Here is a 25913-nt window from a genome sequence, read left to right on the forward strand (position 1 = left end):
CTTGGGTAAGAGTTGAAGTCTCTCACGTGTATGTCCTCTCATTGCTTAGACGGCCTCCCCACATGTTTTGCTACACAGGCCCTTCTTCAGACCCGAACAATGCCTTACAAATCTAGAAAGCTATACAGTCCTTGCAGTAAGCATGGGTAATTATGCCAGCTCCACTATCTTAGCAAGGGACTGGTTATTCTGCTTTCTTTCTGGTGCAGAGGCCAAATGGTCCTCATTGGCCTATCCTCTATCTCAAATCCCTGAACCAGTTCCTAAAGGTGCCTTGGCTCAGGAGGGAACCCCTACGCTCCATCATCCGAGCTATGGAACCTGGGGACTTTATGGTATCGCTGAATATTCAGGATGCGTACCTATAGAGCCCTTTCATCAGTGTTATCTCATGTTTGCTGTGCTACAGCAACACTTCCAATATTCGGGCTCTGCCCTTTTGACTGTCTACAGCCCCACCGGGGTTTACCAGATTTATGGCTTTTATTGCAGCCCACCTGTTCAGGTTATCCGACTGCTCCAGTATCTGGATGGCCTCCTGCTATTAGCAGGATCACCAAGGTTCTTTAAAGCCATTTCAAGTTAACCATTGCTTTCCTTCACAAGCACAAATGGTTAATCAACTGGGAAAAATTCCTCCCGGAATCCCTCACAGGGTATGATTCATCTGGGAGCCCTGCTGGATTCTCAGAATCTGAGAATCCTTGTGACGTCAGACAAGATCTCCACTCTTCAACTACGAGTGCGCGGATGTCTCCACAGTCGAAGAGTGTCATTACACTCTGTACTGCAGGTTCTGGAATCCAGGGTGTCTACCTTCGGAAGGGTGGAATATGCTCAGTTCCATTCCAGGCCTTTGCAAAAACTGATCCTCTCCAGATGGAACGGCTTTCTCCATCGGATCACTGTTCAGACGATGATGTTCTCTCCGGAGGTGAGTCTATCTTTGAATGGGTGGCTATGGCCATCTCATCTAGGGTAATCCTTACAATGGATGCCAGTCTCTGGGGCGCAGTGACTCCTTTCGGGGCAGTTGGACGTCTGTCGATTCCGCCCTGCCAATCAACTTATTGGAACTTCAAGCTGTCTTGGGCCCTCGCTCTGGCCTAACACATACTTCACGGTAAACCTGTAAAGGTTCAGTCCGACGATGTCACAACAGTGGCTTATATCTAAGAGACACTCTTAGTTGGGCAGCAATGACAGGATTGTCACACATTCTGACATAGTCCAAGGGTCTCCTCCCGGCCATCTCTGCAGTGTTCATTCCGAGAGTGCTCCATTGGGAAGCGGACTTCCTCAGCCATCACGATGTGCATCCCAGGGACTGGTCTCTTCTCCAAGAGAGGTTTCAACTCCTAGTGAGTAGAGAGGGCCTCACAGAGGTAGTCCTCATGGCCTCCTGACTCTGTCACACACTGCCGGTCTTAGAGTCAAGAACTAGAGGTACTGAAGCATCCTTCGGTGACGCGTTGTCAGTGAAGTGGACCTTCCACTTTGTGTACCTGTTTCCTCCGGTCTCCCTTCTTCCTCGAGGTCTTTGGAAGTTCAATCAAGATGGAGGTTCTGTCCTGCTGGTGGCTCCAGATTGACCCAGGCATCACTGGTACTTAGATTCTTGGAGTCTCTCCATCGACACTCTGTTCCTGCTGCCTCAATATCCGGACCTGTTGTCTCAGGGTCCTTGCCTTTTCCTGGACTTGGATCGTTTATCTTTGACTGCGTCCCTTCTGTGGTCCTAAGGCTTCTCTGGCTCTGTCATCATTGGGATGTTTAGAGCGCGTGGGCCAGCTGTTGCTGAGATCTACCGCAGAATGTGGCATTCATAATTCTTATGGTATCGTACCTGCAGCTACAATCCTCAGGTGTTTAGGATTTCCAGAAGTTCTGCCATTCCTTCCAGCTGGCTTGGGTCTAGCCCTCCGCCTGGCCTACCTGAAAGTGCGGGTCTCTGCACTGTCAGTATGGCTCGGATGTGGAATTGCTCCACTCTCTGGTATCCAGACCCTTCTTCAGGGTGTTTTCTGAATTCTACCTCCCTTTATCCCCCCTTGAGATTTGGCAGTGGTTCTTCGTGCCCTCCTGGGGCCTCCATTTGAACCACTAGCTTTGATAGCCCTTACGTGATTTATAGCTTAGTCTTTTTCTTATGGTGTTTGCATCTGCCAGGAGAGTGTCGGAATTTTGAGCGTTCTCATGTGGCTCCCTCTTCTGGATATTTCACCAAGACAGGGTTGTGAGTCGCACTTACCCTGTGTTTCTAAAGTGGTTTTTAAGTTCCTTGTTATTCAGGAACTTATTGTACCCACATTTCATTCTCGAGTCCTCTCTCCTGGGGTGGCCTCATTGACTGTGGTCCGGCCCCCCCGGATTTACGTGGTCCGTTCAAGCTCCTTTAGGAAATCAGACTCCTTATTTGTGGTCTATGGATTTCACAGGAAAGGATGGCAGGCCGATAAACAGACATTGGCTAGATGGCTTTGTATGTCTATCTCAGGGGCCTACTCATAGGAAGGCCTTTCAGTTTCTGTTGATGCTTATTCTACTCTGGCTGTGGGCCCCTCATGGGTGGCTCGTAGAGGCGCCTCGGCTGTTCTGCTTTGCAAGGTGGCCACGTGGTCTTCTGTCCACACCTTTCTAAGGTTCTATGCATTGGATTCCTTTGCCTCTCAGGATGCTTCCTTTGGGCGACGGATTCTCCTCTCATCACAGGAGCTTCCCCACCCTTATAAGGACTGCTTTGGGACATCCCCAAGGTCAACCTTGTGGACCCCCTATGGACCCTGAAGAAGAAAAAGAGATATGGTAAGAACTTAACCTTGTTATCTCTTTCTTTGAAGTCCATAAGGTCCACAGGGCACCCGCCCTGACGCACCTGGCTTCATATGGGCTGTGTTACTGGTCACCGGTTTCCCGTCTCCTTCTCTGAGTATGGTTCTTGAGTGTTCCAGTCTTCTCTCTCTCTCTTTCCTCCTCCGGCCTTTGGCTACTTACAAACTAAGGTGCTTGGGGGCGGGGTTATAGGGAGAGTGGACCCAGTGCATCCTGGTAGCTGAAAGCTTTAACTGCGTGGTTCCCGGATTTGGGTCCCAACCTATACCCCAAGGTCAATCCTGTGGACCCTATGGACTTCGAAGAAAGAGAGATAACAAGGGTAAGTTCTTACCATATCTCTCAATTTTCCTGCCAGTCACTTGTAATTCAGCCACACATCACTTGGATTTGTTTTCTGACAGTTTATATATTTATCACTGTTTCATGAATCATAATACTCCTATTAAACATGCTGCATTTCAATATTGCAACCTGTTCCAGTTTTCTCTCCTGCATCCACCCCGGGTTCAAAAAATAATCCAAACCTGACAGCTTTGAATTGAATTCTGCCCATAGATTGTTCTGAGTCTATGACATGAGTGGTGCTAACATCATACACTTGCTTTTATCCTTTTGTCCATTTCTGAGGGCTACCTCAATCTGGTTGTCTAAAACATAATTTAGGTGTTTTGCTATAGTTAACGTGCAAGCTGTTCTCTTGCACACCATACTGTTCTTTCCTCCAAAATACTCTCAAAAGGTGATGATGTTAGACTATTTTTAGACTGCTGATCTGCTGTCTATGAATGCAGCCATATTGCTCCTAGCCACCATTGTGGACAAAATAAATCCGCTCCTTTTCTTTATAATATTAAACAAATTTAGTAAGTTTTTCCTACTTACTTTTTTTTGATTTATCCATATACAGATTATCCAAATTCTGATCGCTCTGGAGACTGAAGCCATAGCCAAACTTGATTTAGAGTTCCTGCTATGGCTGCTTTAGTGGGGCGCCACGCCCTGCTCAAATTCAAAAGGGCAGAATGTGCCCTGTCCCTTTTTTGCGCCACTCCGCTAAAACAGCATGCGGGTGCTGTCCCCAACCGCAGGCCGCAGGATCCCGCGAGTGGGGAAAACTGCGGTGTACCAATCAACGCCGGTGAATAGATGTCGGGCGCATGCACCCGGCATCTATTCACAGAGAAGGCAGAGCTTGGGGGCAGTCCGGCATGTCCCTAAGTGCCGGGCACGACCCCAAGAGTGATGAAAAGGGTTTGTGTCTTAAAGAAACGTGCCCTGTCTCTAGGTTGGGCACCCTGCCTGACGCCGGACCTAGAATGAAAACATTTGATTTAATCGTTATGGAACATATGGAAATGGTAATCTTTGTCAAAGAATACAGCATCATTTTTTTTTTTTCAATTAGGTTGACCTCTGTCAATGCAGAGGTAAAACTTGGTCCTCACGACCTCTTAACAGTTCATGAAGCTGATGTATGAAGCTCTGGGAAGTGATAAAGTGAAGAGTGATAAACGACCAACCAAACAGCTCCCAACTCTCATTTTATGAAACACAGCCTGTAACATAGTTGGGAGCTGAGTGGCTGGTTATTTATCAATCTGCACTTTATCACTTTCCAGAGCCTCATACATCTGCCCACATGTTCTCTGTCCCCTGTGGTTCTTTAGACCGTATCAGTTATGAATGAATGCACCACATCTTTTAAACTGTGACAGCAATGAACATACCTGTGCACTAGCTTGGTGGTCTGGAATACTTCATCTTCTAAGGGGTCCTGAGACAGAGTTCGATAAACACTGATCTAATGGTATAGGAGTTTTTGGTGATAAGCAATCTGCTGCTGAGTCTGCTTTGGGAATGGAGTCTCAGTTACGGCCTGATTCACAGATGGATACACTGCCAATGTCGAACGTAGTGGAGTGATTGTTTTGCTACTGCGCATGTTTCCCGATTGTGTCGCAGTTGTAACTTCTGGCTCATGCAGGGAAAAGTATACTGAAAAATAGTGGTCCTTCCTGGATGGTGACAGGGAGGTGTCAGCACACGCACGGAGATGGTCTGTCTTATGGACGTGTCAGTGAGTGGTTGCATTTACAGATGCTTACCTAGGAGGCCATACTCTGATGGAAAAACTGCACCTGCCATAAGGATGGTGCGATCGATGATGGGCGTCTCAGTCCTTGCACATTCGGATGCACGTATAAACAAGGGGAGCGCTTTTGGGTACACACCTGCAAGATCTATCTGCAGATCGAGGGATCTGCAGATATATCTTTAGATGATGGTTGTTAATGCACACTGACCGCCATCATCTATGCGGCAGCCGCGGGTCCCGCTGGCAGGGAGGTGGGTCAGGGGCATGGCCGTCTCCCTCCACGCGGCTGCCGTTGTGTGTGTATGGGTGATTTGCAGACGATAGACAGCTATGTCTGCAGAAATATCTGGCCATCGTCTGTGCCGCACAGCCAGTGAGATGTCTGTGAATGACGCTGTTCAGACATATCGTCTGTACGCACTGTCCGATGACCAGCAGATATGTTGCCCGATCAATTGATCGGCCAATATGTCGGCCAGTGTGTACCCAGTATTCGTGTTCTCAAGGCTCGATTCAGACCCGTTCTCTAGGCTGCATTTGCTCGCAGCTGGGTGATTGTTTAAAACTACGCATGTGTATAAGCCGCAGTGCGCGAACCAGTCACTGCGATCGGGAGACTATCGCTCTCTGCATATTGCCACAGCACTAGTTTGAGTGACAGAATGGGCCGTCTGTGGGTGGTGACTGGGGCAGGTTTGTGTAAATGGGGTGTGCTTGCACTAGCACAGGTGTGGCTGGGCGTTTTTACACCAACTTAAGGGTGTGAATAATTATGACGTAGCGTCCGCATACGCGTCATACGAGAGAAATAAAGGCAGCGTTGATCGCAGTGCTTGCGGTAGCCTAGAGTCCACCTTAAGCTCTGCGTGGTGGTTCGATGTCGTCCGATGGTACCAATGTTTTCGTACACTTCCTGGAGATGACGTCTGAAAGTGGGCATCTTTACTCCAGGCTGCTGGGCGTCTAACTTCACCCGGTGATCACATGTTCAGACATAGGTGGCGTCCTCATACCTTAGTGTGCGATCAACTCATTTGCATATTTTCTTTCCTTAAGGCAGTGAAGGAGCGCAGCTTAGCGAGCGGTTCTGAATGAGCTACTCAATTTCTTGAAAAGGAAACACATTACTTAATCTCTTAATTTGTTTGGCCTTTCTGCATTTCTTATCCAGCATATCTTTAAATGACTGAGAAAAACAGTATAAATGCTGAGTATGTATAGTATATAGATGTAGAAGGTGTATCCTGTATACCTATTGTTTTATTAATATCTTTGGTGTAAGTTCTGTTTCAGGGTTAAAGTCCTGGGTTCTTCTTTTCCCTTCCCTATCTGGTGAGTCTTCACATGAATCAATGAAACCTCTTGTCCTTTTAACCACTTGAGTTATTTGCATTTCCTCTTTGTACGCAACCTATTTCATTATCCAGTTACAGTAACACTTTGGGCCTGATTCCCAGGTGGGCGTTAATGCAGCTGTGAATGCATCTTTATGCTAATGCAACAGCCAAAAACTGGCTCAGGCGCTAATCTGTCTCTTTGCTTATTAAGATGCACCATCAAATATTGCACCAGCTCTATGGTTATGCTGAATTTCTGTCAGAATATGGTTCCCGAAATCATTGCAACCACGACACCCCTGTACCACCCAGGTACGCCCACTGATATTGACTCGTTCTGCATCCAAATTCCTTCTGTCTCTTTCAGCGTTAACCATTGGGACGCACGAGCAGACTGAAAACACTGCGTCTGCTTATGTATCAGGCCCTCTATGTTGTTCAGGAAGCTGCTCTTGTATCACTTTCTTAGGTATGGAATCTATACATAATGCTTATTTGTAGTCTTTATGTAAATTTTTATCACAAGCTGCACAAACACTCAATAAGTCTTGCAAGTTTTCTTTCCTTTTTATATGCTCAATAAGAATACTAAAAAAGGGAGAGAATCAAAACAAACTATCATTCCCCAAAAGATAAATACTTCTAGAAGAAGCTTATCTACAGATTATCCTTTTACATCTATCTTCAATACACCACGCAGTGCGACATGCCTGGCGTAAGTGAGGCGCCAAGTCCCATGCAACTCTGCTAGCGTCTGGGGTCTTTTTTCTTTGCCGAAAATGCGTCTAAGATGCGATGCGACTAGGATGCGCCAGAATACTGTGATGATTATTTTGATATGTGACACTTGTATATCTGTGTGTGACTGAGTCTGTAAATGGTACTTGGTATGGAAAAAAGCCGCAGCCGTTGCATTGTAGCACTTCGTACGGTGATTCAGATAGACAAGTGTTGTATATCAAATTAATTAGCACAGTCTGCTGATGCATCCTAGTCATTGTGACTTAGAAACATTTTCGACAAAAAGACAGGCAAAAGTTGCCCTTTGCTAGCAAACTAATGGGACCAAGCGAAAGAACCTGTTTGGCACACCTGCAGCAAAGTTTTGCGTAGACACATCTGTAAAACCCGGTGACCTTGGGGGGCAGAACTGGCTCCATACGGTAGGTTGTAGATAGTACACTATGATACAGCAGGCCCTAATCTGTGTACATCTTCCTCCACTGTGTGGTGATTACCTTTTGGACAGCATCCACACAGGTCAGATTTTGTGCCTCCACACCAGGCTGCAGACTTTTCAAACTTTAAAAGGATATCTGTGTTTACTACCTTTTAATAGGTAACAATATCTGGAAGCGGCCTCTCCTCCAGTGACCTGTATTGCTTGATAGACAAAGACCCCCATGACTCTTTATTCTCTTGTCAAAACTGCCTAAAGAATTTTACATTTTGGTGGGATTAAGCCACAATTGATCTGTGACATCTGTCAAATTTCAAATGATACCCCAGTTTAACTCCACTTTTTGTTTCCTGCAAAATTCTACAGTTGGTGCTATTGGATGAGATATTGATTAAGTATCACCCAAACCTGAGAGATCACTAAAATTATCTAAAGGATTTCTGAAGAAATATATATATATATATATATATATATATATATATATATATATATATGTTATTGCAAACCTAGAACACACTTATGTTTTATTTCATATTGTTGGCCTGATGTCGCAGTGTATGTGGACCAAAAATGATCATGATGTCTGATAATCGGTTCCAAATGTACTTGATATTGATAATATTGGTACATTTGCTCGGGTAATGACTGTTATCGGTATATTTGTAAAGTCATTTGATGGAAAGATGCGACCACCAAATTCGTAAGATGAATTGGGTGGTTTTTCAGGGTACACACTATACGATGGTCGTTCCGATTGGACGATATATCATATAGTGTGTACCCAGCTTTGCAGATCTCATTCTGAAGTAACTCTGCGGAGGTTCAAACAGAAATGTGCGAGAAACCCATGGTTAGAGCATCCTAACCAGAACTTGAGACGGGCTTAGCCGTTTTAGATAGCTAAACCCGGTCTAATAGGGTGTGAAGAGGGCATAAGTAATGAGCGCCCAGAACAATGGAATTTCAAAACTGGGCGCCATTAATTATCGCCCCCACGCAACATTTGAATTACCCCCAGAGTGTGAACACTTATGATGACTAGCAAGATAGACCCACTTGTGGCCAGCTTAATGGCTAAGGCTACTGTACTCCTGGGGATTTGACCACCCCTTCTTATCAGAGATTTCTAAACCAAGATACCTACAAAAGTAGATGATATTGTTGAAGAATTTAGATGCGTGGAAAAGCTGATACATTAATGGGGAACTAACCTTAAAATACAAGGTGGTAAATATAAAATATAAATATTCTCAAAAATAATTGATCATGGGGTGATAATTGTCACTCATGTTGAAGATTGTTGAAGATTTTCCCACTGCAGTACACTGCAGCCAGACTTTATCAAGCTTTTTTTTAGAAAATGGCTGACATCAGAGCGCCATCATTTGGTCTTTGCCGCATTGAAAATATAGAACATCGTAAAGTAAGAGAACCTTTACATTGATATTTACATTACTATTTGAGAATGTTATTTGCAGCTGTGTAGATGAGACAACATGTATTTTAGATATAATGGCTGTGTAAATATCGGTATTGCCTTGCTGTGGAAACACAGGCTGCCAATCCATACAAAGCATTTTACCTATACAATAACGCAAGAACAAATACTAATTCCTCCAAAATACAATTAGTGTAAAGGACAGTACAGTAAAATTAAGCTTGGGTAATTGCCGGCCATCTTGATTGGAGCTGCACAATAGATAGTAGGTATTGGCTTCACCTTTTACATACGTAGGGCAAATGGTAAGCTCCCACCAATTCCTCCTTGCTAGGAGCAGCTTTTGCCTCTCCTAATTGTCAGTGAAGGAAGTGAGCAGTTGCAGTCCTATGGGGCATTATGTTACAGAAGAATTATATGGAGGAAAGTTGGCCACTGATCGAACCAAAGCGGTCACCTAGGGAACCCCGGTTTAGTGGGTGCCTGGCTCACTGTATGAGGGAGAAATGTATTTCATTCTGTGCTATCATCCTACGCTGATTATTATTATTATTATTATTATTATTATTATTATTATTATTATTATTATTATTATCATCTTTATAAGTCTCCACAGAGCTGTACAAGGGGTAAACCTTAAAACATAATTACAGGGCATAGGTGGTACAATATACAACTGTCTGTTAACCATAGTGTTGAGTACAAGACAGAGATCAAAACATGAAAGGAGCATTACGTGGTGGGTGAGAAACGGGCGTACAATACTACAAAAGTCGGGAGATGGCAGTTACCGCGCCTTAATCTGGGTGTTTAGTCGCGGTAACAGGCATTCTCCTACTAAACTGCCAGTTAAGATGCTGTTAGCGCACATGCTAAGCCGGAAAACTGCATTGCAGCCCTAGTTTAGTCAGATTTCTGCTTGCACCTCAGGAGGATGCGAACAGAGGGGATGGCAGGTAGGTGATCATATGCCCTCCAGAGCCAAGCTAGAGCTGCTACTGATGTTTTTGGGCCCTAGGGTAGTAGTATACAATGGGCCCCATCAGAGAACTCGCCCATACAAGACTTCTCTGACCCAAGCCAGAAGTTTGATAGCAGATAAGGGTAGGCAGTAACTGACAACGTCTTGCCTATAAAACGCTGACTGTTGCTCCTCCATGTGGGTGACTGGCTGGGGTTTGTTACAGCCCAGCGCAACACTCAGTTTAAGAGGAGCAGATGATATCGCCCCTACCCCTCTGCTCCTAAACGTAAGAAGTGCTTAGCTTATCGCTGACCTGCAGAATTATAATAAAGCTGCTCAGTATTTGTGTGACTGCATAAAAGAGCAACTAGTATTTTCCCTGCATGCAAACACCATTGCATTTGCTCATTTATTTGGATTTGCTCCCATCTATAGATTGGCCCCAAGATTGTTAAGCACTGATGAACTTCTACTATTGCTGAAGAACCTTTATCTTGTTGGAGCAAGAATTTTTGTAGGAATGTGTAGATCATGTCTTTATATTATATAAATAAAAGCAAAGTCTGTTTTCTTGGTTTTTTTTTTCTCTTTTTACAGAAAGTCGGATATGTTACAATTTGTTGCATGTACCTATTGTATATCACACAAGTCACAACTGTAGGTGATCGTAGTAAGCCTGTGTGGCAGTTTCCTTATTTGTGGTGGTATGCTATTGAAACCTGCACTTGTGAGGTCCTCTATTCATGCTTTTATATTTTGCCATCTCCCTGTTCTGCACGGTAGTGGGATACAAATGCGTTCACTATCTACTGCAGTGTTAATGTTTAATCATACCACTTTAACGCAGAAAAAAAGACAAAAACCCGTCTTTTACCCAGCATTTGATGCACAGGTTTTTTTTTTGACCGTCCCAGCCTCTTTCACACAGAAAAGCAAATTGCCCGATAATTTGCAGAACAACCCAGGTGTAAAGGGCAGTGCTTTTACTAGCTTGACAAGGCTAGTAAAAGCACTGCCCTTTTAAATATCGGGCATAAAGACAAACAGAAGTGTCCGGCTTTACAAACCAACACTTTGTAAATAAACCCTCTAATGTAGGTCTGTGAATAGATGGTTACAATTGAGTCTTTAATTATAACCTATTGTTTATTTTCTCAACAGCAGAGTTTATTTTTATTTATTTGCTGTGTACAATACTGGAGTTAATTGTTATAACGTGCCATTAAGATATATTGTGCTAATTAACTTTACCTTAGAATTATACAATCTTAGTAACTATTGCTAAATGAGACCTGTTTGGCTTTATTTATATATCTGAGTGTTTCTATTGAAAGGGAGAGAGAGAATTTAATAAATGTTCTATTTTAATCTAAAGCAATTAAATGAGTTCCCCAGAAAGAGGTCTTTCTTCCCCTCTCCCTTGATGTATTGCTTTACATTAAGGCCGGGTACACATCAGAACGACGTACAAAAGACGCGATGGTCGTTCCAATTTCCCTTCATCCCAGAGCACACTAATATATATATATATATATATATATATATATATATATATATATAGCGTACACACTATGCAATCTTCCGAACGCTGCAAGTTATATCACGTCGGAGGATTATATCTAAATAATCTTTTCTCCTGTACACACTATGCAATCATTGTGTAGATCACTTGCAGGTAAGGTTATGTCTTCAGAGGAAAGTTTGGACCAATATATCTTCTTATGGTCTTCTGGTTGAGCTTACACACTGCATCACATCGTTCGTGGTAACATAGGGACTGATTCAGCATGGATCGCAATTGCAACTGCGTATACAGATCGGCTGATTTTTTTTGTACTGCGCATGCATCGCACTGCAGGTGCGCGACGATCGCACTGCGATCACAGACGCACCGTGGAATCCATCGCAGAGTGAGTGACATTCCGTGAGCGTTTGGGGGTGGCGACGAGGGAGTGGTCAGAGAAACACAGATATGCCTGTCCGTTTGAACGCAGTTGCATGGGCGTGCATAAATTAGCTACTGCGTTTGCCTACGCAGCCTGAGTACTCCATGCGTGCGACGAGAATTGCAAATTCTGAGACAGGTCAGACCTGCTTTAATTGTGCGTGAGGGGTTGATGTTCTCTGATGTATACGCAGGACTGCGAGGTATTACCTATGTGAGAAGGCAGTAGTGGGCGTCTCTATGCTGGCTGAGCGGTGACAGACATTAGCATATTTTCGCAGTTGCAATCCGTGCTGAATCAGTCCCATAATTTCTAAAACCCAGTACATTCATATAGTCCTGTGTGGAAATCTTACAATATAACTATTAACTGCAGAGAGATCGGCAGTTGTTTAAAAAAGCAAACAAAAGAAAAACAAATTACAGTGATGACCTGCAGGAGCTTACACTGTAGGTTTCAGCTATGCTCATTTTGTTTTCTTGTCATTGACCTCTCTGGTTTTCAAGCTGTACTACTACCTATGAAAATCGTTTCAGAAGGTCATTCTTAGCTGGGAAAATGGCAGCATGCATCGGGCTCTGGTTCGGATAGGGGGAGTCTTCTTAGGATAAAATAGTCCTACATAGTACAGTGCAGCTTTAAGGTAAAACAATCCACTAAGCATGTTTTTTTGTTTAATTGTCGGTGGAATTTTTCCATTGCTGCTACTTGTGAAACAGGCAACTATGAAAAGGCTTTATTGCCAGTTCCAGGTTCGCTGTCAGAAAAACCCAGTAAGGCAGCAAATTATGCATTCACAGAAGGACCCCGATGACTTGTTTTAAAGTCTTTTGCATTATGTATGTAAGTTCATTATTCCCTACTTTACCCATATTTCTGTTCACAATTTATTTTCTATGATAGCATATTATTTTTATTGTTGTATTCTAATTTATTTTTTTACCCTTGGTCTTTCTGATATTTCCTCCTCGAAATTAAAATGTAAGTTATACAGAATTTACTGCAGGCATTTTATGTCATACCAGCCTTACTGTGCTGTAAATACAACTGTAACACCTGTGATGCATTGACACCTTATTGTGTAGAGGAAGGGAGTGCTAGTTGCTAGGTGTTGTAGGTACAAAACTCACGTTATGTGTGTTGTGTATACAGAAATGACAATAGAAAGTGGCTTTTAGATGTCACGCAGTGTAGGAATGCTGTACGGATATAGATAGTGGACTGTGGGCCTGATTCAGAGCCGCTCGTAAGCGGCCGCTCGTTCGCTCCGAGTGATGTTCGCACAACTGCGCATGCGTATGGGTTGTAAATAATACGCATGCGCGAACCAGTCATTGCGGTCGGAAATTGTGTGCTCGCAAAATAGCGAATGCCTGCTAATTTGAGTGACAGAATGAGGCGTTTGTGGGTGGTAACAGGGGAAGGTGCTTGAAAACGGGGAGTGGAGATCCGAACGCAGGCGTGCCAAACGGTCAAAACGGGCGTTTTAAGGGTGTGCATAATTAACAAAGCAGCGTCATCGACCACGTCACTTGGTTGTCTTTTAGCCTGAACTGCTCGCATGATTGCGGTAGGAAAATGCTACCACAAAGCACTGCGAGCAGTTCATACGCCTTTCGATGTACTCGGTTAATCTAATAAATAGCGGAGATGACGTAGGATGCGAGCGGCCAGGGGGCGTTTTTAAAAAAATAGCGAGCGCATGTTTCGTTCGCTCGTTCAGACATAGAGGCGTCAACAGACCGCAAAGAGCGAGCTCTCTATTTAAATATCCGGCCCCTTTTTCTCAACGAGCGAGCGCAAATAGCGTCCGGCTCTGAATCAGGCCCTATGACTGAAAGTTTAATTTTTCTGTATGTCTCTTATGAAAGTAAACATAAATTGCATGGAATCAACAGAATAAGAAGAGATGGAAGTAGAATGGAGCCTATGGGGGGAATTCAATTAGAAGCAAAAACATTAAGTTTTCACGTGTGCAAACGTTTTGCACCCTTTGTCCAAATGTGTCACTTTTTGCCGCTTTTACGGGTTTGCGGGCAATCTTATTACAAAAGACGAAATGCGATATTCGCCAGAAAAAAATACGGCGATAAGTGCGCATGAAAATGGGGGGATATGTGCCTATAACCCCCCCAAAAAAGGTAAACTAACATTGGGTAATAGTTTAGAAGTGTTTTATTGGGCAAAATCAAAGGATTTGGTTTTTTTAAATTGTGTCAAATGGCTGATATATGCATTTTTCTTAAATAGTGGAAAAATGATAGAAAGTTTTTTGGGCAAAATAAATGCTGCAGTTAAATTAGAGGTGCATAAAAAAAACTATATTTGTCACATTAGGGTACTTTAAAAAAAAATAAGTTAAAAATACACCTGCAGTGGCAGCTTGCAACCCCCAAAACACTTGTCCCATCCATACAGCCCCCCAAATTACCTACCACATTTAATTTAAACCTATGTTACACTATGTTTTACATTTTGCCCCCAAAATGGGGGGGGTTGGGGAGAAGGGGGACAAGTGGTCCTGAACCAAGTCACCAATTTTTAGCCCATAAGAGAGGTTATGCACATTTGTTCACCTGCTCTGAAATGGCGAAAACTATTTGCTGCATATAGCTGTGCATATTTTGCGTGTGCGATAAGTCGCAGCTAATAGGATAGCATGATACGCATTTTTGGTGAAAAGTTTGCACAAGTGTTAACTTTTCCCCAAAACGCGCCTTTTCATGACTAATTGAATCCGGCCCTAAAGAGTAGTGGTAAACAAAAAAATATTACAGCAGGTGGTTTATGAAGATGCTGCCTGACCATGTTCTGTCCAGTGCTTTTCTTTTTCTGTGTTGGTTGCATTAAATGGAAATTAAGTAAATGCCTTAAGTATCTGTCATTTCAGCTGGTGTTAATGCAATGAGGAAGCCATTTATCATGGAAGCACAGCTACTTTGGTAGCCAAACATTGTTATTTGAATACTGCTGTGTATTGATATTGTACTAATTAATGCTTTATTGTTGTTATTATTGTTAATAATAATAATAATAATAATGATAATAATAATACTAATAATAAAGAAGACCTGCCCTACACATAGACCCACCTTGGAATATCTACCTGCCAGGGTTGGACTGGCCCAGAAGGGGTACAGGGGAAACCCCCAGTGGGCCCCACTCCCTTCTCTAGGGTTCAGGCCCCAGACTGTGCAATCAAATTATACATTATGCATACCGTATATACTCGAGTATAAGTCAACCCGAATATAAGCCGAGGTACCTAATTTTACCACAAAAAACTGGGAAAACTTATTGACTAGAGTATAAGCCTAGGGTGGGAAATGCAGCAGCTACTGGTAGTAATCCCCCCTCTGGTACTGCCCCCAGTAGTAATCCCCCCCTAGTAGTGCCCCCAGTAGTAATATCCCCCCATGGTAGTGCCCCCAGTAGTAATATCCCCCCCTGGTAGTGCCCCCAGTAGTAATATCCCCCCCTGGTAGTGCCCCCAGTAGTAATATCCCCCCCTGGTAGTGCCCCCAGTAGTAATACCCCCCCTGGTAGTGCCCCCAGTAGTAATACCCCCCCTGGTAGTGCCCCCAGTAGCAATATCCCCCCCTGGTAGTGCCCCCAGTATTAATCCCCCCCCTGGTAGTGCCCCCAGTAGCAACATCCCCCCTGGTAGTGCCCCCAGTATTAATCCCCCCCCTGGTAGTGCCCCCAGTATTAATCCCCCCCTGGTAGTGCCCCCAGTATTAACCCCCCTGGTAGTGCCCCCAGTAGCAACATCCCCCATGGTAGTGCCCCCAGTATTCCCCCCCTCCCTGGTAGTGCCCCCAGTAGCAACATCCCCCCCCCTGGTAGTTCCCCCATTATTAATCCCCCCCCTCTGGTAGTGCCCCCAGTAGCGATATCCCCTCCTGGTAGTACCCCCCGGTAGTAGCCCCCCCAGTAGAAAGAAATGTAAAAAAAAAAAACCACTTACCTGTAACCCCGACGCTGCTACAGGCTCCTCCGCCGCTTTGCATAATGGGAGAGACGTCGTCATGACGACGTCTCTCCCATTACCCACTGCGGGAGCCGGAAGATGGCTCCCGCAGTGGGAACAGCAGTAGCCGCTGAGAGTCTGACAGACTCTCAGCGGCTGCTGATTACACCAAACACATAGCTGCCGGCTCCGGCGGCTGTGTGTTTAGCAGTGTGTAGCGCTGACCGAACTCCGTCCGGTCAGCGCTAAACACGCTGTGCAGGCTGTGTCACAGTGACACAGTCTGCACCGCGGCCCGCATGGTACGCTACTCAGCAGCGTACCATGCGGGCATGACTCGAGTATAAGCCGAGGGGGTGCTTTTTCAGCACAAAAAATGTGCTGAAAAACTAGGCTTATACGCGAGTATATACGGTATGTTACATTATTCTACACATTACTATGGTGCATTTTCTACAATGTATTGCTGTTATTAATCTGGTACATTATCTTGCATGCACTAGCAGTGTGTGTGTGTGTATATATATATATATATATATATATATATCAATATATATATATATCTATCTATCTATCTCCTTCCTCCCTGCCTACCCCATTTGTGTCACACCTGTTTGTCTGTCCCTCCCGTTTAGAATGGAAGCTCCTACGGGCAGGGCCCCATACCCTCTTGTGCTTCTCCTTACTCTACTTTCATCTACTTCTTACTCCCCACTAGGGCACCTAACACTTGGTTGCTTTGCTCTGTTGCTTATCTGGGTGTTATGGTCGCGTATGTAGCAATGAATATTATCCATGTCCTGTATTGTACTGTAAGTCAACCTATTTGCCTATGTACTTTGTAAGGCGCCGCGGAACAATTGTGGCGCCATATAAATGATGATGATAAAAAAAAATATATAATAAAAATGTACGGGTGCACTCACCAGACTGTTCATCAAAGTATCAAAAATTCTTTATTCCATCACATTACATCGGTGAATACTTTTCACCGATGTAGTTTTGGTGTAGCACCCCAGCAAGATTGCTATTCCCAAGTGAGTGTGGATACATGAGGAACAGAAATATATATATTTATAATTTTTTTTTTTATATTGTGGTGTAACTAGGGTATTTGGAGCCCAGGACACCCCTTTCTCGTCACTCTTCCATCAGCTCACTGAACTGATGGAAGAGGCATGGAGTAACCCGGATAAATGGAAAGGTTAGCATCTTTGTATCCTTTCCCAGCTACTGAATGTACTGAGTGGGAAGTCCCTCCTACCGTGGATTCTCAGGTGACACATTTAGTCAGGAACGCTACGTTCCTTATTCCGTCAGCATTTCCTCTTAAAAGATCCTACAGTTTAGGAAAATTGAGACATGGCTTAAAGCAGTATTTTCATCATATAGAGCTATTCTCGACCATCTATAGCAGGGGTTTGGGTGTCCAAGTCTATTGAAGTATAGACAGGGGGGGCATTGGAGGATACTCTACCAACTGCTACCAGAGAACAGCTGGCCTATATCTTCCACATACAGGAATCAGCTCCTATTTGAGAGAAGCTGCAGTAGATGCTGGGCTCCTAGCTTCTAAAGCATAGTCAGCCTCGGTTGTGGCTCGTAGAGCCTTTTTGGTTAAGGTCCTGGAAAGCCGATACAGGGTCAAAGAAAGCTCTGGAATCCTTACTTTGGAAATATACTTTTTGGAGCAGAATTAGATATGATACTGGCTACTCTGGCAGCTTCAAATACTGCAGGTCTGCCATCAACAGCCACATTAAAGTCTGGGAAGTCTTTCGCAGGACCACCAAGCAAGTGAAGAGGTCCTGGTCTGCCAGATGTTCAGCTTCTAAGCCGGATGACAAACCCTCTGCCTGATGGGGGGCGGACCTCCTCCTGCAGAAGCCCAGGATGGGAGGTTGACTTCTTCAATTGTGGACTACTGGCATCAAATAAGAACGGACGCCTGGGTTCGAGAAGTGGTTTTTCGGGGGTATGCTCTTACTTTTCGGAGACATCCTCCCCAGAGGTTTTTTTTCACTAACTCCTCCATCGGAGTTGATCATGAACTTGCCCCTACAGGAGGCCATTTACTCCCTGCTGCAGGCAGGGGTGATCATCCCGGTTCCTGTGGTTCAACAGGGAAAGGATTATTATTCCAATTTATTTTTGGTTCAGAAACAGAATGGGTCTCATCACCCTATTCTAAATATGAAAACCCTCAAAAGGGTTATCCGTGTACCCAAGTTCCGTATGGAAACACTTCGATCAATGGAACCTGGGGATTTTTTTTTTTTTGGCTTCTCTGGTCATTCAGGGTGCGTAGTTCCATATGCCGATTAAATCATCTCACCAACCATTTCTACGGGTTGCTGTCCTGAAACAACATTACCAATTTTAGGCACTGCACTTTGGGTTCTTGATGGCCCCGCGGGTCTCCACCAAGATAATGGCAGTGATGACGACCTATTCAGGCATCAGGGAATCAGAATACAGCCGTACCTGGACGGCTCTTCTGATAATGACATAGTCTCTAGTGCAGGCCTGGCCAACCTGTGGCTCTCCAGCTGTTGTAAAACTACAAGTCCCACAATGCCTTGCTACAGTTTTGCTATTAGGGTATGCTAAAACTGTTGCAGGGCATGCGGGAACTTGTAGTTTCACAACAGCTGGAGAGCCACAGGTTGGCCAGGCCTGCTTTAGTGGTTCTACAACACCATCTCCAATTGACATTGCCTGCCTACAGAAGCAGGGCTGGACAATTGATAGGAAGAAATCTTCTCTATCTCCAATACAGTGGATGGTACGTCTGGGGGCGCTTCTGATTTCTCGGGCATAAAGGGTGTTTCTGCAAGAGGATAAGACACTGGCCCTGTCATTGCGAGTACGCAAATTGCTCTGCAATCAAAGGGTATCCATTCAGCAATGTAGGTCTTGGGGTAGATGGTATCCACCTTCGAAATGGTGGAATATGCTCAGTTCCACTCCAGGCCTTTGCAGCAATTGATTCTCTCCAGGTGGAACGGACAGTATCCTCTTATGCGGTACCAGAGAATCCTTCTCACTCTGTAGATTTGTCTCTCTCGTGGTGGCTACATAAGGATCATCTGGATAAAGGTCGCCCATTCTGGATCCAAGATGGGTTGCTTTTCACCACGGTCGCCAGTCTTCGTGGATGGAGAGAGGTGACAGGTCATCACACCTTTTCAGAGAAAATGGACAAATCAGTAAGGTCATCTGCCCATAAACATTCTGGAGCTTCAAGCAGTATACAAAGGCACAGGACCTGCTCCAGGTCAGGCCAGTCCAGATCTAGTCCGATAACGTGACCACAGTAGCCTATCAGGGAGGCACGCGAAGTCATGCAGCCATGAGGAAAGTGACAAACCTTCTGATTTGGACAGAACGTCATCTTCTGGCCATCTCTGTAAAATTCATGCAGGGAGTCCTCAATTTGGAACCGGACTTCCTAAGTCGTTAGGACATACACGTCAGAGACTGGGTTCTCCTCCTGGGGTTTTTTCAACTCCTGGTGGACAAATGGGACCTACCAGACATTTCACAACAGCTGGAGAGCCACAGGTTGGAATCTCGTCACAACAGCAAGGTCTCCAGGACCCCTCAGCCGCCGTCAGGGACGCACTGGCAGTAAGCGCTTCAAGCTGGCGTATCGCTTTCCTCCGATTTCCCTCCTCCCAAGCATTCTCAGGAAATTCAAGCAGGAAGGTTGAACAGTAATACTAGTGTCTCCTTCTTGGCATCATTGGTTCACCGACATACAGAATCTATCCATAGATTGTCAGTTTCCTCTTCCTCTATGGCTGGATCTGTTAGTGCAGGGTCACTGCCTGCATCCGGGGTGGCTCTTAAGACTTCCATCTTAAAAACCAAAGGTTTCTCCAGCTCTGTGATTTAAATGATGTTTAGGGTATGAAAGCTTTTCTCTGCCCGCATCTGTTGGGCATTCCCACAAGAAAGTATGACCCGAAGGTTTTTGGTTTTTCTGGGTATTTATTTTTTCTAGGCTGGGTTAGACTTTGGTCTCTGCCTAGCCACCCTGGGAGTGCAGGTTTCTGCGCTGTCAGTCTGGATCCAGAAGAGAATTGCTTCTTTGTCGGATGTTAGAATTATTTTTTTTCAGGGGGTTCTCAGAGTTCGGCCACCTTTTGTACCAACGTTAGCACCGTGGGATTTGTCCTTGGTTCTCAAGGGGCTACAAGCTCCCCCATTGGAACCTCTGGACTCTGTAGATTGGAAGAGATTGACAGCAAAGAATTTTTTTTCTCTTCGTTCTCTCTTCTGCACGCAGAGTCTCTGATTTGGGAGCACTTTTGTTGCTCCCCTTTTTTTATTTTCTTTATTTTTTTTCACCAGGTTAGAGCTATCCTCCATATAAGGGAGGGTTACCTTTCTAAGGTAGTGTTCCGTCTTCATTTGAATGAAGAAATTGTGGTTCCAGATTTTTCAGTCTTCAGATCTTTCTGTAGGTGCAATCTTCCTGGATATGGTTCGTGCTCTCCGTATCTATGTGGAGCGTACAAACTCTGTTAGAAAATCAGACACTCTTTTTGTGTTATATGGTTTTCGCAAACTAGGTTGGCCAGCCAACTAAAAAACTCTGGCTCAATTGTTACGTTTGACTATCTCGAAGGTTTATACTAAGGCTGATCTTCCTGTTCCAAACACGGCGACAGCATATTCTACTCGGTCTGTGGAACCATCGTGGGCGTTTAATTGTGGTGCCTATGTTGAACACTTGTACAAGGCAACCATGTGGTCTTATGTCCACACTTTTCTTAGTTTCTACGCCTTTGATAATTTTTGCCTCTCAGGATTGCTTTCTTTTGGGCGATGAGTTTTCCTTTTTGCTCAGGAGCATCCCCCACCCTTAGTGGAACTGGTTTAGGACATCCCCATGGTAGTATCCCTGTGGATCCCTATGGACTTTGTAGAAAAAAATAAGAGCTATGGTAGACTTACCATTGATAACTCTTTTTCTTCGAAGTCCATAGGGTCCACAGAGCACCCACCCTGGTGCACCTCGCTTCATTGGGTCATTTTTCTTTCAGTAACTGATTACCTAATTTTCTGAGAGAGTTTCTGGTGTACGATTGTTCTTCCTTCTCCTCTTTCCTTCTTCTGCCTTGGGCTTGTTTACAGAACTGAGTGCCTGTGGCCCAGGGTATATATGGAGGAGGACCAGAGGCATACTGGGAGGCTGAAAGCTTAACTGTTTGGTGCCTCGATCACTCCAACCACATTATCCTCATGGTATCCCTGTGGACCCTATGGACTTCGAAGAAAGAGTTATCAATGGTAAGTCTTCCATAACTCTTATTTTTCTTCCCTATGATTGTTAGTGAGGGCAGGGCTACATATGAAAGGTTCACTGCTATAACCTGTGAGATGAAGAATGGAGAACCGGGATGTAGGTATATTACTGGCGGCCGGAATGCCGGCCGTTGGAAGCCCGACCCGGGACTAAAAATAGGCATTGAATTCCTGATGCCTATCTGTATCCCGACAGCCGCATCTTGAACAAAGGTAAGCGGGGCTTGTTAGGCCTTAGCCATGGGGGAGGGGGGGGGTTAGGTTTAGGAACCTTCAGGGGAGGTTAGGGTTAGGCACTATCTGGGGGGAGTTAGCGTTTGGCACCCCCCCCAGGAGGGTTAGGTTTAGGGTGCGGGAAGGGGGGTTAAGAGTTAGGCACTAGGGGGGGGTTAGGGTTAGGCACCACTAAGAGAGGGTTAGAGTTGGGGGGGGGGATGGGTAGGGATAGCATACTTACCACCCCTGTCGGGATCTTCAGAGGAAACAGTTTGACAGGAGCCTTATATCACTAATGTCTACTACTGATCAAGGATACTCCGACTATCGAACCTTCAGTCAATAGGTTCGGGCGGTTTGAGTATGAAATAACGGCAGCTTTAGATTCTGTCTTCTCCTGAGTAATCAATAATGGGGATAATGATTGGCAATGATTTAGGTGATTAATACAATTGTCGAGTTATTCTTTAAAAGAACTACCAAATTTTTCACACTCTGTCCCCTTACCCTAGATTAATGCAGGTATTTATTTAAAATTCCTGCTGTATACAGTTTTTAAATGCTTTTTGTTTGATCAAGAAATAATTAGCATCATGTTACATTTTACAAACCGAAATGCAGAGGGCTCCATTTGATAACATACCAAATACCGGTGGCATATCTTGTTTAGTATCACAATGATCGTTACGGATATGTCGCCCAGTATTTACTATTGCTTACCTGTCCAGTGAGGTTCAGCTGTGTCTTCCTCCTCCACTGTGTCCTTTGCTGAGCTGCTTGCATTCTACCGCTACTGGCTACATGCTGCTGACTCTGCAAAACTTGGAAAGCTTCTTGGTCCCCATTGTTGCCAGTGGGGACTGTAACACTGACGCCATCTATAGACAGTGGTAAGATTAGGTTACTGCTAATTATAGAATGGGTGAAATGGCCCCTTTAATGAGTGCTAAAGGTGTTATGACTGGTTCTTAAATAGAGCCCACAGTGTTCTTATCTGTGAGGAGAGGCTCTCAGTTTGGCTCATCCTGTTGGAATAGGTCAGAAAATATTTGACTGTATTGGTGTGTTGGGAAATGTTTCACTTAAAAGCTTTTACAAGAAGACATGCCATGATTTAGATTTAATTAAGGAGAAGCTCTTTCAAAATACTATTCTTGATAAGGTCTGTAATAGCAGTACACACGTGCATGTTCAATTTTGCTTATATCTGATTCTCCTTTTCATAAAATGTAGCAATACATGTGATCTGTCAGTTCAGTCATTGTAATTTTTTTTAGCATATTATTAGGCTAATTGTTTCTTGTCTCTTACAGAGCTGTGAGGTGCTTGAGTATCTAACAATGGAGGAGCAGTGTCAGGCTATGCAGGGACCACCTGCACCTCCGTTCCAGCCACAGGTATGAAGTCATTGCAATATTCTATATATGTTTACTTGTATATTTAAATATACAACAGCAACTGCTGCAACCCTACTTGGAGCTAAGTAAAGGAAATGTTATTTAATTTATACTAGAGATATAAATAGGTGAGGGATTAGTCAGGCACAGAATGGGATTGAAATACCGGCAGCTACACCGCCGGTTCAAATCCCACCTGCACAAGCCCAGCAGGAGGATATAATTCCTACTGAGGCTGGTAAATATTGTAATACTCCCCATAACCCTAACCCTCCCTTGGTGGTGCCTAACCCTAAAACTCCCCGATGGGTACCTAACCTAAGTCCCCCCAGGGGTGTCTAAACCTAACTCTCCCCCCCCCCCCCCCCCCCTCTTCACCCCCCTGCAGCTAACAGTTAAGATGCTCTGGACTTGCCTCGATCGGTCTGGCTTCTGTATGTCTTTCAGCGTCGAGATTAAGATGGGCGTCTGTATTTCGACGCCTATCTTAAGTCCCGTGTCAGGCTTCAATCCGCTGGTCTAATAATTGCCTCCCGTCAGGCACCCATTATTATTATTCTTATTAGCAGCAGCCCTGGGATAGTGGGGAAAATAGAGCATACATAAAACATAGACAAAATTAAGAGCTGAGACAAGAAGTGAGTTTCACTCGGTGGAAAGTGGGACAGTGAGGATTTACCAGTGTGTTTAGTATAGATGGGAATAGGTTAGGCTCTAGTACCTATATTGTTTTTGAGAGCACATCTGAAGATTAGAGAGCAGAGGCAATGTCTGAGCTTGGTAGGGGAATTATTTAGGAATAGAGAAGGTACTTGTGTGGGTCAGGTTCTAGATGGAGTAATTTCAGCAGTTGAGCGATGTGTCTGTGCATGCATCGGAATTGCAATACATATGTGCTGGGATGGTCTTTCAATGGAGATCGCAATGAGGATTTATTTGCAAAGTGATTGCCAGGCAGGGACTATTTGGGGGAATGGCGGCTCAAATGCAGTCGTGTCACGACCAATTCAGGGACGTGCCACAGACCGCTATTGTGATCCCATACACAGTCAAAATGGCTCCAGTATCTCAGTTCCCGCAGCCATTCTGTGCAGCCGTAAGGTTACTTAGAAGACCGGTAATCGAAAGACCTGCGTCAGATGCTGCAGTCCCTTGGATTTGCAAAGCCACTGGTAGGCATCTATATACAAATCCCGACGGCTGCGACATTTACAAATTTTTGCACAGTTACTGAGTACAAATTTGCAGCAATGTTAGTTTCCATCTCTGAATCAGGCCCTTAGACACTAAGAGAACAGAATGCCGCTGCTCTGATCTCACAGCGGGCAGCATACCTGTGAAACGTGTAACCAGTTTATGCTGCTGTTCTTCCATATGCCTTATGTAAAAAGTTACTTTCCCTGTCACGTGTGTTGTTCGAAACAACTCCAATGAACCCTTATATAAATTTGAAGCCATTTATAATAAGTGGTATTGACTCTTTCTATTGATAGAACCTGCACCAAAAAGGTCTGTCCCTATTCCAAAGTCACGAGGCAGCAACCACTACCATTGGATTCAACAAAGATTAAGTACTACCCGTTCCTGCTCACAGCCTATATGTATACTATATACTACTTGGTACATCACAATAATGCAATAATTCAGTCAAAATTCTGAAAATATATGTAAAGCCTCAGCACATACACCTTGACAAAGACATAAGGCCGAAACACGTTGGTGGATGGGCTAGAAAACACTGATACACCTGGAGTTTCATTCCCTGTTAGCGTGACAGTCCGGCCCTGTTTTCACATTCTAAGGTGATATGTACGTTCCGTTCCATCTACTCCATGTGTTAAACGGTAACCATTACTTTTGTGATTTTAAGTGTTGATGTAAGATACAAATAAAACCATTAGAAACCTGTTCAACTCCTGACATATATTTTATATAACCTGACATATTCTCTATGGGCAATGAGGTGAATAAGGAGAATAGGTGAAAGAAGAGGAGTCACGGGAACTACCTAAAGATACCTTGATACACTGATACAGCACGTCCTACTGTGAGTTGGGGTACGCCCATCATCTTGCTTATCGTTTTTTACATTATTATACGGGTCGAAAACTTCATTGATTATATAAAAAGAGAATTAACAGAAAATAAACTTTTATGGGTGGTGTTTACTCCGTTTTTACGTGAGTATGGTACGATATTGATACATCTACAACATAAAGGGGAGGATCATAACTTCTAAAACTAATTACGCCTGGGACTATGGATACCTAAGACATACTCTACCATTGTTTTTTTTCTTCTCTCTTTATTTTCCCTTTTCCTGAGAAAAATTTAATATAGAAACCACTATTCCAAGAATAAGATAAAGATCATCAACACTTACAGGACTGAAGTCGGGGACTGACTGAAATAAGTGACTTTTATACCTCTTTGAAAATTTGTGTTCACTGTATACATATATTTTCATAATTTTGACTGAATTATTGAACTATTGTGATCTACCAAGTAGTATATAGTAAACATATAGGCTGTGCGCAGGAACAGGTAGTACTTAGGGCCTGATTCAGAGCCGGACGCTATTTGCGCTCGCTCGTTCTGAAAAAGGGGCCGGATATTTAAATAGAGCGCTCGCTCTTTGCGGTTTGTTGACGCCTCTATGTCTGAACGAGCGAACGAAACATGCGCTCGCTATTTTGTAAAAAACGCCCCCTGGCCGCTCGCATCCTATGTCATCTCCGCTATTTATTAGATTAATCAAGTACATCGAAAGGCGTATGAACTGCTCGCAGTGCTTGTGGTAGGATTTTCCTACCGCAATCATGTGAGCAGTTCAGGCTAAAAGAGAACCGAGTGACGTGGTCGATGACACTGCTTTGTTAATTATGCACACCCTTAAAACGCCCGTTTTGACCGTTTGGCACGCCTACGTTCGGATCACCACTCCCCGTTTTCAAGCACCTTGAAAATGCCTCATTCTGTCACTCAAATTAGCAGGCATTCGCTATTTTGCGAGCACACAATTTCCGACCGCAATGACTGGTTCGCACATGCGTATTACAACCCATACACATGCGCAGTTGTGCGAACATCACTCGGAGCGAACGAGCAGCCGCTTACGAGCGGCTCTGTATCAGGCCCTTAATCTTTGTTTAATTGTACCCTTGTGAGGTGGATGACCCTCCTTTCAGTACTCCCCAACTGCAGCCGCTTGTGTGCGCAGTA

The 25913-nt window shown here is 44.3% G+C and overlaps 1 protein-coding gene across 2 annotated transcripts in view; it reads left to right on the forward strand.

The window, feature by feature from the left end:
* Positions 1-25913, forward strand: part of NEK7 (NIMA related kinase 7) — a 174107-nt gene that overhangs the window by 16632 nt on the left and 131562 nt on the right. For both annotated transcript variants that reach the window (XM_088474075.1, XM_088474076.1), the window contains one exon: positions 22608-22691. In XM_088474075.1, coding sequence (XP_088330201.1) covers positions 22608-22691 — 84 coding nt within the window. The remainder of the gene's footprint in view (positions 1-22607; positions 22692-25913) is intronic.

This window comes from Taudactylus pleione, unplaced genomic scaffold (assembly GCF_031769625.1).
Source record: "Taudactylus pleione unplaced genomic scaffold, aTauple2 ptg000146l, whole genome shotgun sequence".
NCBI classification, from domain to species: Eukaryota; Metazoa; Chordata; class Amphibia; order Anura; family Myobatrachidae; genus Taudactylus; species Taudactylus pleione.